General features: G+C 30.7%; 1 protein-coding gene across 1 annotated transcript in view; it reads left to right on the top strand.

Annotated features, from left to right (window-relative positions):
* Positions 1–3,191: 3,191 nt before the first annotated feature.
* LOC108767349 (calcium release-activated calcium channel protein 1) overlaps positions 3,192–15,485 on the top strand; it is a 24,184-nt gene continuing 11,890 nt past the window's right edge. Inside the window, 2 exon segments of the mRNA XM_018517183.1 lie at positions 3,192–3,896; positions 4,047–4,251. Of these exon segments, the coding sequence (XP_018372685.1) occupies positions 4,212–4,251 (40 nt within the window). The 5' untranslated portion in view covers positions 3,192–3,896; positions 4,047–4,211.

Below are 15,485 nucleotides of genomic sequence, written 5' to 3' on the forward strand. Positions count from 1 at the left end.
AGATCGATTAAGGAGGTAACTCGGGAAACGGGTGGAGCTTCGTCGACCGCGTCGCTGTATAGGTTATGTTTCTCTGGCAATTGATAACGCTCAAGGCGACTCTACTACTAAATATGTAACGTGGAAAGGATCCATATGCGTGTGTTGAAACGGACTCTGAATTTTTTCTGACTGGGTTTGTATTGTTACGATAGATAAAATATTTTAGATATTTTTGTAATTAATTTTGAGCATGTGTTTTAAATGATATTTGGAGGAGTTGAAGAAGAATTGTCCCTGTTTGCATATGTGACATTGATCTGTCATGGAACTGATGTTTATGTGACGTGGAGTAAATGTAATAGAGTTTATGCGATTTCAGCATGAATGTGACAAATATTGATGTTCCATTTATGTGCAGACTTATGCATGCACTTAAGTGTTTTCAAGAGAGAAAAGCATAAAGAGAGTATGTGTATGTTATATCACTCTCTTTGCTTAATTAACATATTCATCGATATGTTCGAAATAAAACTGCTGTTTAGCGAAAATTTCATGTAAGAAAATTTATTCATTCATATAATTCATACATGTAATTAATTATAATTAAAAAATTTTGGCCGGTTTTTATTTAAAATTTATTGTAGTGAAACTGATTTCTGAATTATTATTAAATAATAAAAAACAAAATATAACGACGGTAGTTTGTATAAATTTTAAATATGATAACTTTTTTGCTACATCCAGTGATATAAAACATTATGAATCTTTAAAGTTTAGAAAATATTATTTTGTATTTTTTATTAATATTTATTAATATATGCTTAGCATGATCAAAATTTCTCGGCGGTTACATTCTCACTATAAATTTATATAATTTTATATAGGAGGCATAAATTTAATAATCTGAATGGGAGAAAAGAGTAGGGGAAGAAGAGTTATTTCTTCTTATTATCAACACGCATATACAATTTTGTGAATCAAATAAATTGGAGCGAGTACACGCGAGAGCGTGTTTCTATTTTCGTTGTGTGTGTAGCGCACGATATAAAAAATATCACATAAACCAGAAATTTGTAAACATGCCGGAATTAAATAGTATATGTATATAGAAACTAACATAAATACTCATCAGATTAAGTAACGGCGTGATTTAATTATGTAAGAATTACTTCCACTTACAGTTAATCATCTCGATGACGTAATATTGTTAAAACACAGCGTTGCCTCTGCAAAAATAGTCTGATGTCGATAATTTTTTTGTCATTTTTACCATTCTTTCTTAAATCTTTTTTAGTTTAAAATAAGAAGTTTTCAATTAATATCGTATTCGATTAATTTAAAGCAAGAATTGATGAACAAGGAACGTTTACAAAATTGTTTCCCTTTTTATTTTGAGATATTTTTATTTTCTTTTGAAAGATTACGTTATATTAAAGAATAATTATTACGAAATTTTTTTTTAATAAAATGACATTTAAGCATCGGAGCAGTTAATAGCGATTGCTGTCGATGTTAATGGTGCATTAACTTGGTTCGTAAAAGCTAATTGAGTAGAACGAAGGGTATTGACAAAGGCATAAAAAAAAGGATAAAAAATGGTTAAATTAAACACTCTGCAAAGTTTATATATATATAAACTAATACAATGGCCACCATAGCAACTGTTGTTGGTTGACTGCAATATTAATGTATTCGCAGATTTCCGCAGATTAAAATATAATACTTTGTAAACATTGAAACCGACGTAACTTCAGTTGACGCATGAAGCTGATTTCTATATTTATTCATGACGTAACGATAGATTATGGTTTATTGATACATATTGAATCAATCATTGGAAATGATTAAATCTTTATAAGTTCGAATTTCGATGCTGCAAACACGCAAAAGTTAGTTCTCCCCGTCAGTTAGTAATATAGTATATATACATTTGTTTAGTTTGTGTGTAATATATATTACATAATTTATTAGAAAATATTCCGATTTCAGATTTCAATCTCAGCTGTGATGTGATAATTTTTATTTGAACACGTAACCTAGAAAATATATTTTTTCCTGACTACCAACTCTTTTTTTTTTAGTGAGTAATCGCTTTTTAATGCATATAATTATTACAGCAATATGACGTAAAGCTTGAACTTCGATATTTAAACTTTAAACGATAGATAGAGTTGCGTGCGCAGAAATAACAATATTATTCTAGAGATATTTTTTTAACAAAAACTTTTTGAAATTAATAATATCCATTAATTTTTTAAAGAGTGACACTCTTAATTCCACAACGGACTGAAATTTTAATGAGGTCGTTGTTATTAACTAAGAAAATTTGACAATAGTTCTACATTTTTAGCTAAGATTTTTTTATTCTCATTTATACAGTTGACTCAAAAACAACATTTGATGATATGTCAAAACACCAATTTTTATTAATATAATAAGTCAAAGTTAATGAAGATACAAGAAATGATTTGGAAAAACAGCCTATTTAATAGCATACTTTATATCGAAGAAATGGTTTTGTTGAAGTGTCTAAAAATTTAGTTGTCACATTAAATTTTTTCAGCAAAACCATTTTTTATACAGATCTGAAAATAATTATATTTGAATAATTAAATTTGTCAGGATCAAACTGGATTTCTGTACATGGGAAGATTTTACTAAAATATTTAAAAATTCAGATAGATAGAGATATAAAAATAATTTTTTGGATTATTAAAATAATTATGTAGAACGTTCAAACTAGTTGCTTATCAAAAGTTTTTGCAGAATTGCTCATGCTTGAGTTTTCCTGTATAATTATTTTAATAATCCAACAAAATAATTTTTCGATCAGTATCTGTCTGAATTTTTAAATATTTCAGCAAAATCTTTCCATGTACAAAAATCCAGTTTAATCCTGACAAATTTAATACTGAAAGCACTGAACGATAACACTTTTAATACTTACACTGAGAAAAACGTCTAGTTGGATTAATTGGAATTCTGAAAATAGACGAATTTTCTGGTTAAATCTATCTACTATTATTCTAGTTGAGATAACTAGAATTCTTATTCATATAATCAGAATCTTCATTTTCAACATTTTTTCTCAATATGAAAGAAATAATTAATCATTACTTTCTAATATCAAATTTTTATAAGGAACACGTGTTACCTTTAAAATTTTTTCGTCAATAATATAATATTTACGTCATCCATCAGAACACACCTCGTGTCTGATTACATGCTTATCGCGAAATAATTAGTGACTCGCGACACTAAACGGGTCCTTGCCAGTCTGCGCGTTGCATTCGATCTATCGTCGTGCGCTCTCACGACGACGCGTGATAGTGACATATGGGAAGGACAAAGATAAATAGATAGATAGATAGAGAGAGAGAGACATTCCAGTTTTCTCATAACCGGTGTACCGTTGCTTTCCACGCTTAGCTGACACGACCGTGGCTTTTCGACCGATACTCCGAACGAACAGCCTTTCGAGAACAGCCTGCCAGTCGACATTCGTGAGCGCAGCGCGTACACTGCGGAGTTTGTCGCGTTCTTTTCACTCTTTCCGTTCTAGCGGTTCTTTTCCTGCATTTCGCGAGTGTTAACGGGAATACGTCGCTCTTCCCGCTGGACTTCGCGAACGATTCGCAGTTTCCCGTCTCTCCCATCGTCATTTATCGAAGTAACGTTACTGCGCACAGTGGAGTACAGTTCTCGACGTAAATTCGGATTTCTGTGCTATAAATACCGAGAGGATAATACCTAATATTTACTCGTGATAACGAATACACAACGAGCGCCTCGTAGAATACGGTTCCGCTATTTACACTATGAAGAAAAGTTGTTAACGTGATTAAACGTGTTTAGTTGTATTAGTTTATAGTGACTTTTTAATTCAAGCATTTATGTATCTAGGTTAAATATATGTGAGCATATTTAACAACTCATGTCAACAAAATTTTATAATTTAAAACGTGTTATTTGTTTGAGTTGACAGATGTTTACTTGACAGTCCATGATCGCCATAGTTAGTTGAATCAATCAATATTTTTTTAAATCAACAACTTTTTTCTCAGTGTATCTATAGCAGAAAGTAAAACTCGCGTTGAGACTGTATTGAAAATCTCGTTAGTTTTATTCTCAATGTTCGGTATAGAAAGAACTGGTGCTCGCAAAGCATTTTACATTCCGAGTGCGTAATTGCTAATACTGCGACCTATTTTTCGTGGTTGTTTGCCTTTATGAACATGGAAACCCGTCGGCGTGTTGATACCGGCACTCGTAAGTTTTTTTAAGAATAAATAAAATAATATTTGCGATTCTACAGAATAATCCAATACAAATAAAATGCCTATTGCTTGTGAATATATTATTCTTTTATTTCAGAAGTATAACACAACTCAAAAAATTAACCAATTACTCAAAAAATTAAGTTTTTCAGAAGGGGAAGAAATATTATTTTTAATTTAACAGTAAATTATTGACTAATTAAATATTGACAGAAAAAAAAACTCTCAGAAACGTGAACAAATGACAATTTTGTCATTTTTGTTTCACAATCTTTAAAAAACCACTTTTTTAAGTTGTGACGATTTTGATATAATACAAAATTATTACAAATTTAGAATATTTCATCAAAGTGTCATAACTCGAAATATCCAATACCTTCATTATATCTAATACCTTCATAAAATGATTAAATTAAAGATAAAAAATACATTTCTTCTTCAAATTTTTATTTCCAAAACTATCTTAACTCTAAATGTTTTCTATAGAAGACTCTTCTTTATTTAAAAAAATGACACAACTCTCAAAATGTGTTATTCTTGTAGAAGATATTATGATTTTTAAAAAATCTTAAGAACGACATAATTATAGCTGCACTTAAGTACTGCTATTTGGCGGTTTGTGAAATCAAGTTGGTTTACTTTTAATAGAGTAATTTGTATCTAATTCATTCATGATAATAATTCGAAAATCATTTTTTTAATTGCGTTTTGAAGTAAAGAAACGATATAATTGATATACTAACAACTATGAAGGCTCACATAGGTATTTTATTGATATTTTCTTTAAAAATTTATGTAAAAATGATGATTTTTAGTTTGAATCGCAGCGATTATTAGTTTCGAAATTATTTTTCTTTTTTGGAAGCAGCGTTTTGATTTTACAGCTCACCATTGTGTTAATCTTGCTAGCTCTCATTACAAAAATAAGTTTAATTTATTTAATATGTACATATTATTTGTATAATTATTTCTACTTTAGTGACGTTTAAATTGCACTTGTTAAAGAATTATATACATATTTTCCGTTAAAGGAAAAGATTATCTATGGTCATGAATACTTATTATCTTGCTGTTATCTTTTAAGTTTACCTTGAATTGTTTCTACCCATACAATAAAAAGTACTTGTGTATATGTTTGGTTATCAAAAAACTTATAAGGCATAATGCCTTATAAGACATTATACTTTTTTTATAAATTTTTTTAAATTTTTTAAGATATTTACATGACAAGTATAATAACATCCAGTTTGATGAAGGTAACTTCACGATAGTCGGGAAGATTATTCACAGCTATAAAGCACAGTGACTTGCAAAAGAATCAGTAATTGAAAAATTGTTACTGGTTTCTCCTCTTGATCTCGGCATTAACTAATTTTCCCTTGGTATTGATCTCGAAAGAAATTAAAACAGTCCGTAACTGGATTCTCGGAAGTGCACGTGTATGAAACAGATTTTTAAGTCACAACACAGAGTTTGTATAATTACTCGTAAGTCGCACAATAACAGGATACCGCAAATAATAGGCTGCTAACGTAACAATGAATATACTCGCGATTTTGCTTTCGTCTGACAAGACAATTTCCGAAAGCCAGGCATTTCTGAGTCAAATGATAAAGTATGTCTCTGAACGTGTCGAATAAATTTCGCGCGAAGAAAGGCATACGTACGACTGATGGCGTTAATTAGAATTGTAAGATAGTATTGCTTGACTGCAATAAATATCTCAGGCCGCATTTTTAACGAATGCAATGGCAATTTCCATTTCGCGTTGTACTTCTCTTGTATGTAACCTCGCTAAGTGTTATCATTTATTTTTCCGGTCTCAATTCTTGAGATTGTTACGTATTGTATTGCCGTTATATTCCACGTGATTATCTTGAGAAGGTGATGGATGAAAATAGAAAACGCTTGATTAAATTAATTAATCTCTCCTCATTTTGATTCAATGATGTGCATAGAAGAAAGAAAAGAATTGTTAATTTCCATCGTTGATTTATAGTGATTAGATAAATACCTATGGTTTTTTTATGAAGATATAAATTCAAGGACACAATTTGTAGAGAATATGTACTTTTCAGTCATCTTATTCATGCCATTTTACTTTCGACGGAAGAAAGAACATAGCCTGTAGTCCATTTTTTAGCAATTCGACTTATCGTAGGTGTAAACTTAAGAATCGTAATGCGATAACATGTGTGAATCATCATCTTTACAAGAGATCAACAGTATTTAATAGCATTCGATCTCTTTCGCTGAAGATCCCGTCATCTCGCGCGGAAAGAACTCCACGACGCAGTTTATTGATTCAGGTTTCGACGGGTTTTCACAGAAAACATCAGCCAGTAGTATATCTATGAAATTTATTTATAATATCATAGATCATAAATCATTTGGAACAGTAAATCATCTGGGAATCATTAAGATGATGCACTGATCGAGATCGTTTCATCCATCTGTTTTAAGTCATAATATTTGATGTTTTTCTCATTAAAAATACATAAAATAATGATTCAGTGGAAAAAATAATTTTATTTAAAGAAATTATTTACACACAGGGAATACATATACAGGTTGTTCCGAAATTCGCGAATCAAGATATCACAGCAAGAAAGTTTTTAAAAGATTAAAAAATGTTATACTTATATATGTTTTTATTTCCAGTAGTAGTTTTTGAAATATAAGAGTTTAAATAATCAATTACAGATGTTTAGACCGCTGTGTGTCTATGAATCGCGTGTGTGGTAGTATTAGTAAGCATGCCCTTCAGCATTTAAATATACTCCGTCATTAGCTATATTTAAATCTATTATTTATTATTTCACAAATTATTACTTAAAAATTTACGAGTAACATTTTTTTTTTGCAAACTTTCTTATTGTAGTACTTTGATTTGAAAATTTCGTAACATCTTATATATATTCCGTCATAAATAGTTACTTCTGTTTCCCATTGCTGAAAAAGATAGACCGACGAATTTAATATTTATTAATAATATTATTTATAATATTATAATATTTATAATATTATAATTTAATACCTATCATATAACTTAATTTCATTTTCTCGTTAGACATAATTCAATTTCAAATATATGATTATTTATTGATTACCGGATATACAAGAGGAATATTTTCGGTATTATATTGTGTATACAAATCTATTCTATCGATTTTGCAAATGTTGTTTTATTAAAAAATACACTTTAACAAGTTTGCAAGAATTTTCTTTATCTTTCTGTATCTTTGTTTCTTCTGATGTCACAATTCAAGCTACAGTGAGTAGGCAGGAACCTTAAATTTGAGTTTTAGCCTGTCACAGTCTTTCTTAATTTAAAAAGTAAAAGAAAGCCATTGTGGCCATTTTATTTCAAAGACAAGATCAAGTAGGATGTTCTGTAACCAAGAATATGTCTTATTTGCAAGGAGTACATCTGGGTCTTTCGTTTGTTACGAGGTGTTAAATAGATCAGATCGACCGTGCTAAGTGTAACTAGGCTACCGCAGATGTCCTGACCCTGACTGTCGCGGCAAACGAACACGTCGTCTTCACGGCGCAGAGTAGGCGACCGCATCCTGGACGGTTGCCATCGAGAGATCTAAATAGAACTACCTACCGCACTCCTACGGCGGCGGGACGACCACTTTGCTGCCGTTTTATAGATTCCGTTTCGTCGACTATTTGCACGAAAAGTGTGAATGTCTTAACCGATGGATGAATAACTCTCCTAAAATCGTATCGCGCATGTAACGTGGGCGCGTTAGCTCCAGAATGTCTACACTGTTGAACATTTGAACTATTTCTTCTGATACATTAAAGTGGAACGCTGTATGTCTGTCAAATGTTCTCTTTAGAACTTTTAGAATGAATCTCACTCTAAAGAGTGAAATCTTACTCTTAAAGATAGAAAATTGAATCACTCTTTTTTAAGATTGACTCAATTTTCACTCTTTAGAATGAGATTTTACTCCAAAGAATTTATAATAAATTGTGTTACGTTATATACGAAATTATTAAGCTGAAATAATAACTGACACAGCATGAGATATTTTTCCTATATATGCGAGGCATTCTACGTCAAACTGGGCACCTTTGAAACATCGTCATTTTTTTTTAAATTTGCTGACATATGCTACAAATAAAAATATGAGACTTCCACATGATATACCGTCACGCAACAGAACTTTTTAATTATACAGTCCATTTGAGTTCTATTTTAAAATTTTCAGGGTTACTTTATAATTGAAGGGGGAATGGTGATATTTTTATAAAATTTTTTAATTGGTGAGTTGATGACGAAAAGTGTTAATAAAAATTATAAACAAATGAAAAATTATTTATTTATATGAAAATGATAAATTAAAAATAATCCATCCGTAGAACAATTTAAGATCTTTAAAATCGGATTCTTGCATTTTTTTTTTGTACGACTAATATGGTTTCGATAATAGAATAATTTAAATGTTCGCATAAGCGACGTTTTTTATGAATTTTTGCAACTTACAAGCGTGAATAATTTCACAAAAAAATCGTAAATTTTTTTCGCGAAACACGTCTCATATTTTTATCTATAGAATATGATCAAAGCAAATTTAAAAAGAAAATAAAAATAACGACTTTTCCAAGGTGTCCGGTTTGATGTGGAATGCTTCAATAGTTATTCTAATATTATAATAATCTAAAAAATTATGAAATAAAATTGAAGAAGTATCAGTCGAACTTTTCTCGCCTTTATTATATTTGTACGCTATTCCAACTTTTTCAATATAATTTAATTTTTTTATTCATAATTTCATCAATTTTTCAAACGTATTTAATATATTGATACGAAATATCGATCAAATAAAAAATATCTTCTCAGAAAAAAATATCTTAGGAATTCTGAGAATTGACAAGATTCATTATGCATAATATTTCTAGCTCTTTTATAATACTGAAATGTCCACTAACTCGGCAAAATAAAATTATCTTGAAAATGATCGTTGGAACAGTCAAACTACGCATATCGTTCTAGGAAACATTATAGGATAGGAAGCGAATGCTGACATGCATTATTGTGAGGAGTCACGAAAACACATCCATTTAAAAAAATGGAGCAATAACAACGTATTTTTTTTCTTGTTTTTGTATGTGTTAGAACTGATAAATAAAAGTAACGGACACACGTACATGACATAAATGCGCATTTATGCTTATACGTGCGCGTCAAAAAAAAACTCGCGTAATTTACGAAAAAAATATATCGCGTCTATATAATTTATATGACAGCGTCGCACTTGTGCTTACTTATTGTTAGAAATACAGTTTTATAATTTCTACGGAGACATATATGTGCTGCCAATGAAGTTTAACGTTTAAAATGCGCAAATTTCGAATTATGCAAATGCTCGTTAAAAATTTATCGCCAATTAATACTAATTTATTTAATTAAATTGATTTATACATATATAATATGTGTAAAAATATATACAGGGTGTCCCGTAAGTTTTTGCCAACCGATTTTGTATAGAGAGAGCGGACTAAACTGAATTAAAAAGTCCTCTACCATTTTGCAATTTTCGCAATGATTAACGAGATAATTATTACTAAAAATCGCTGAATATTGGTCTTCAATAATTTTTGTATATGTATGTATATAGGAATTGAATTTATATGTCCACTGACATTTCTATGCATGCTCTAACTGCAATAAATTCCACAAACGTGATATTTTCCTAGATAATAATGCTCTTGATGTTCTATCTATTCCATCTAACAAGAAAATAATCTGTTCTTTGTTTTGTTCTTTTTTTAGTGCTGCAAAGTGCAGTTCATGACAATCGAATGAATTTTACGACATGATATTTTGCAGGAACATTACATCACTACGAGGAATAACATGTTTTCATAATCGTAACGATATCTTTGTATGAGCAATACATGTGTATAAAAAAAGAAAATTATTTCTTTTCTATGCTAATGTAATTGCGCGAAATATCCATCTTATTTTCGTTATCTTTATTTCCAACAACATTCCAAAAATACGAATACCGCCTATTTAAAACTACAAGTTTACATATAATAGTATTTTTCATGTTCACTATGTGTAATTTATATCTATGTTTGCTATTATTTAAACTATGTGAATTATTATTTAATGTATCGCGAAAAATCAACATATAACATATATTTGATATTTCTTTTAAATATCGCATTATATATATATATATATATTTACGAACGTCGCTGTTTTATATATTATTAATCTTTGATACATACATGATTGGGTTATTTGTATTTTACGCATTTCTTTTCTTTGAAATACTAGGAGTATTTGACTAAATAATAATGCTCTATTATTTCTTTTTTTTTTAATATACAAATACTCTACGAATATTTCCTAAGGATGTTAAAATATATATGTGAGAATCATATATACTTTTATATTTTTAATTTTTAATTTTTATTACATTAATAATTTTTGTATTTCTTATAAAAGAAAATCTATCGTATGTGATAAAGGACTGGAAAATCATCACGTGTACTAAAGATTAATACATTATGTCAGGAATGGAGGCAATGTGCGATAAACATAAGATATGAATTTCGCGGAATGGAAAATAACGAGCAGTGAGAAACGTGGATAAAAGCATAGTTACGGTCCATCGTCAAGGAAACGATTAGTCAAACAGCAATGATAATAATTTATCTTATTTTTCCTTTTTCTTGGGACGTGTCTTTTTACTATAACATAATGTCACTGTTGTAAAATTGGATACAGATAGGAGGGACAAGTTTCATTCTAAAATATATAATCTAAACAGTATAAATCAATATAAATGTTGTAAGAACTTACATTGCAGGGTATTCGTGTGTTTTACAAATATTATTAAATATGCATTGAAAGATAATAATCTAAATTATTATGCATATCTAATAAAATTTATAAAATTTATAAAAGGTATCTAAATCTAGATTATAATCTTTTAATGGATATCCGATAAAATTTATAAAATACACGAATATCCAGTGCAGATATGTATCAAAAGACAATAATTTATATATATTAAAAGAGTGCAATAATTTAAATTACTGTCTTTTAAAGCATATCTAATAAATTTTATAAAATACATGAATACCCAGTTTATATTCTTACGGGCATTTACATTGTTATGATTTAGTTCCAAACATTGTTTATTAACAGATAAGAAACATGAATGAATGTCTCTCTTTATGTCGTCTCGCGTGTCAAGAAACTATGATTACTTTACGGTTATTACGCATGCGATCTTATACATCGCATTGTGTTGGAAATCTTAAGGATGTATCTGATATACTAGATATACAATCCCTATCAAAAGTTTGAAATTAAAATTGTGTTGATATATAAACATTCTATATAAAAATAAACATGAAAACTATATAGATACGAAACAATTGTATGAATAACATTATTTTTATTCAACACACATTTTTATTCAACAATAATTTTTTGTAGTTTATTTATTGTGTGTATTTATTATTTTTATTATTATAACATTTCAACTTAAAAAATGATAAAAATCTCGATTTTTTTGGGAAAAATTCGAGATGATTTATTCAAAGTTTCACTGTAATTCACTGCAATGGTTAGTCTATAAATAAACAAATACAAAAAATTTTACTTATTTGCTTATTTACGGAATAAATAATTAGTGAATCGCAATGAAACTTTGCGTAAACCATTTCGACTGCTTAAAGAATTCTTCCTAAAAATTGAGATATTTCTTTATTATTTTTTAAGTTGAAATATTGTAAGAATAAAAAAATAATAAAATACACAGTAAATAAATTGCAAAAAGGTGTCGATTAAAAATATGGTGTTACTCAATTGTTTCATATTTATTTTTATATAGAATGTGTAAATACTAATACATTTTTAACTTCAAACTTTTGGTAGAGATTGTATGTTAGACATATTCTTAAGAATGTCTTCTCCAATCTTTGACGGTTCTAACCAGCTTCAACCAGTGATCTCTGTAATAAACTAGAGCCTTCCCTATACTGAAACAATTTATAGGAAATACGACTAAACAGAGAAAAGGAAGGCAAATACTGATCTTTTTGACTCTTTCTACTTATGATAATAAAATAATATTAGCAAATCCAATCAGCAAATTCCTGACAAAGAAAACAGTATCATCATTGCATCTTTTATGTCCTTGTTTAAAAATTGAAACACCTCCACTCCTCTGTAGCTTGCTCCAATACGTTTTAGGCTGATATTCATAGTCCATTCTTATTTCTAGACCATGTTAAATAATAAGTCTGAAGTGTTAATTAATACGTCTTAAGATGCTAATAAGGCCTTTTGATTGGTTCGTAACATCTGTACTTTATAAGACAGTCTTAAGGAGGTTGTAAGGCTTATGCAATATGTTAAGAACTACTTGAAAAAATTACAGACTATTCTAAATTTCATTTAATAATAATACAAAAAAAATAGAAACAATTGACCATCTGGATCAAAAGTTATTTAAATAAGTAGTAATATTTTTTAAATTTGTACTCTAATATAAATATATGAAAATGTATTGTAAAATAATGATAAAAATCTCAATTTTTTTATATAAATACTCTAGGAATTCAACAACATTTTTGTAAAGTTATCTTGAGATGCAGACATTAATTGTTCAGTAAATAAATAAAATTTGTTATTTGTTATAAACTAACGGTGAATCTTAATGAAACTTTGCATAAGTCATGTTTAGTACTTAATATATTTATATAAAAACATTTAGATTTTTCTTATTATTTCAACAATTTTTGTTTATAACAATAAAACTAATAACAAATAAAATAAATAACCTATAAAAATGTGTTGCTCAATAAAACCAGAATGTTATGAACACAACTTTCAAATGTATGTAGTTTGTTTAAAGCGAAAATATTAATATATGTGTTTTGTGCCCTTACAACCTCCTTAAATATAAGAAGCTATAAACACCCGCGCCATAGAGTTTACTGGCTCCAACCTAGTAAGCAAGAAACATTTTGAAACATTCCAACAACATTGTAGCAACATTGTAACATTGCTACAATGTTGTTGAAATGTTCTAAAATGTTTCGTGTTCACCGAGAACACACGTACACCGTAACTATCAAACTATTCGCGCGCACTCGACTCGTCGCCTCACGGCTGACTGTTCGGCGATCCTCGATCAATCTCGGGAATGCTCGGCCCGCCTCGGCAACGTTCGGCGTTGTGTTGTCTCGCCGCTGCTCGAGCGCTCGCCGCCGCGCCGGTCACTCGCGGTTGCGCTCGTTCATCGGTGCATCGGTGCGCTAGTTGGTGTTCTCTCGCACTTGTCATTGTGAGTCTTCTCGCTGGTGCGTGCGCGAGCGCGCGCTCTAAATTTCGAACGTTGTGCCGGAGTGTTTTCATCGCGTTCTGACGTGGACCAATGACGCGCTAGCCCCCGAAAGAAAGCGAGGCACATCGAGAAGTGACTCGAGAAAGATATCAACTTGTCAAGCCTTCTTCAGTTCACTCATTCATTCATCATGATTTCACAACGTTCGCTGATCCGTGTCCTGAAAATGGTAATTTTTGAATGGTCACTAATTATCTCCCTTCGCTCGTCCCGACTCATTTCGTCACGTCGATGTTTACGAATGTATGACCCTCACGGCGATTTCCGCGTTATCATCGCGGAAGGAATTTTATAGCCGTGAGGATGATCTTCGTGAGGACGTGTTCGTGTGAGTGAACGACGCTCGTATGCCGTTGTACAATGTTGAGTCTGCGTCTGTGTTATTAATCGCGATTTAATTCCGTACGCGAGCCACGACGGCGGGATCGTACGTTTCTCTAATCCTGTATTTTTAGTGATATTGGCACGGCGTTGTAACGGCGCCGGTATTGGCAACGACGACCGCGTGGACAACGCGATAATATCTTTATACTTTTCGCGAGGAAATGAAAAGACTTGTTTGGTCAGCCTACTTGGTAGATTTGCATTGGCCGCGAATCCAGACATTCCCGACCGTTTCCGAAAACTCGCCGCCGCTTCTATGTTTGTCCTCCGCAGCCAATTCGCTGCCGTCTAGGCGGCAGGGTTACGTATAATGCGATTTGTTGTATGTCAGTCCGATGTCAGTGGCGTAATCAACGACCGTGGGTCAAAGTACCGATATGCGTGTCTACAATGCCAAAAAAGGAGGAAGAATAGTGCAGAAAAGAGAAAAAGGAAAAAAGCTTATTTTTTTCAATGCGGGTCTTTAAGGTTATCACACATGTCGATGGCGTCTTTGTTTTCGATTTTAATTGCTCACTCTTTAAACTTTTATGCCCGTTTCCACCAATGTAGATGTTTAACTTTATGGGTCAATTCTAAGCAGAATCATACGACTCGTAACGTGTTTTCGTAAAACTTGTAAGAACTTATGACTAATATTCTAATTTTAAGCGTATGTATTGTAAGACCTACGATTATTCATAAATATCTATGATTTCTTGTAAATTTTATTTAGCTAGTAAGAAGTTGTGTGTAAAAATATTGTACAAAGGTATAAGCACTTAAAAATTTTTACAAGTCTTACAGGAATATGTTACGAGTCTTACAATTCTGCTTAGAATTTAGGCATTAATCTCGGTTCAACTTACTCTTCGTCTTTTTCTGATTCTAAAGATTAGAAAAAGATGAAGAGTAAGTTGAACCGAGATTAAAATTAATCTACGTTGGTGGAAATGGGCATAAGAGTGAATATCGTTCTGGAAAATGAAATCTCATTCTTAAAAAAAGTTAAACCATTCTTTTTTTTAAGACTTATATTGACAATATCACGTCAATATAATCGTCGGGAGGTAATCCATTATTTGGTACATCAGCAAAAGCTGCGTTGCGATGTATTTTTCTAATGTGCCCAGTGATAGTAATGTGTAAGCTTCATCAACACAACATATACTGAATGTCTTAAGAACTGTTTAACAACGTCGATTCCGAATGATGATTTTTGTTAGAGAAGTTCTCTTGGCAAAGATATTCCCCGGTGGTTTGCCATTGCTTGCCGAGAGGAGCTACGAGCGTTCGAAAAATTTTTCGGTTCTTCCTGGGATCGAAAGGCCGGGATCTCTGACATACAGCAGTCTTGTGCGCTGCCGCTACGCTAAACTGTTAGAAATGTTCTTAAATTTCATTAACTTTTAAGTTACACAATTGAATTTAATTTGAATTTAATTTCATGACATTACATTAAATTTAATGTATT

This window comes from Trachymyrmex cornetzi, unplaced genomic scaffold, assembly GCF_001594075.2.
Source record: "Trachymyrmex cornetzi isolate Tcor2-1 unplaced genomic scaffold, Tcor1.1 scaffold67, whole genome shotgun sequence".
In the NCBI taxonomy this organism is placed as follows: Eukaryota; Metazoa; Arthropoda; class Insecta; order Hymenoptera; family Formicidae; genus Trachymyrmex; species Trachymyrmex cornetzi.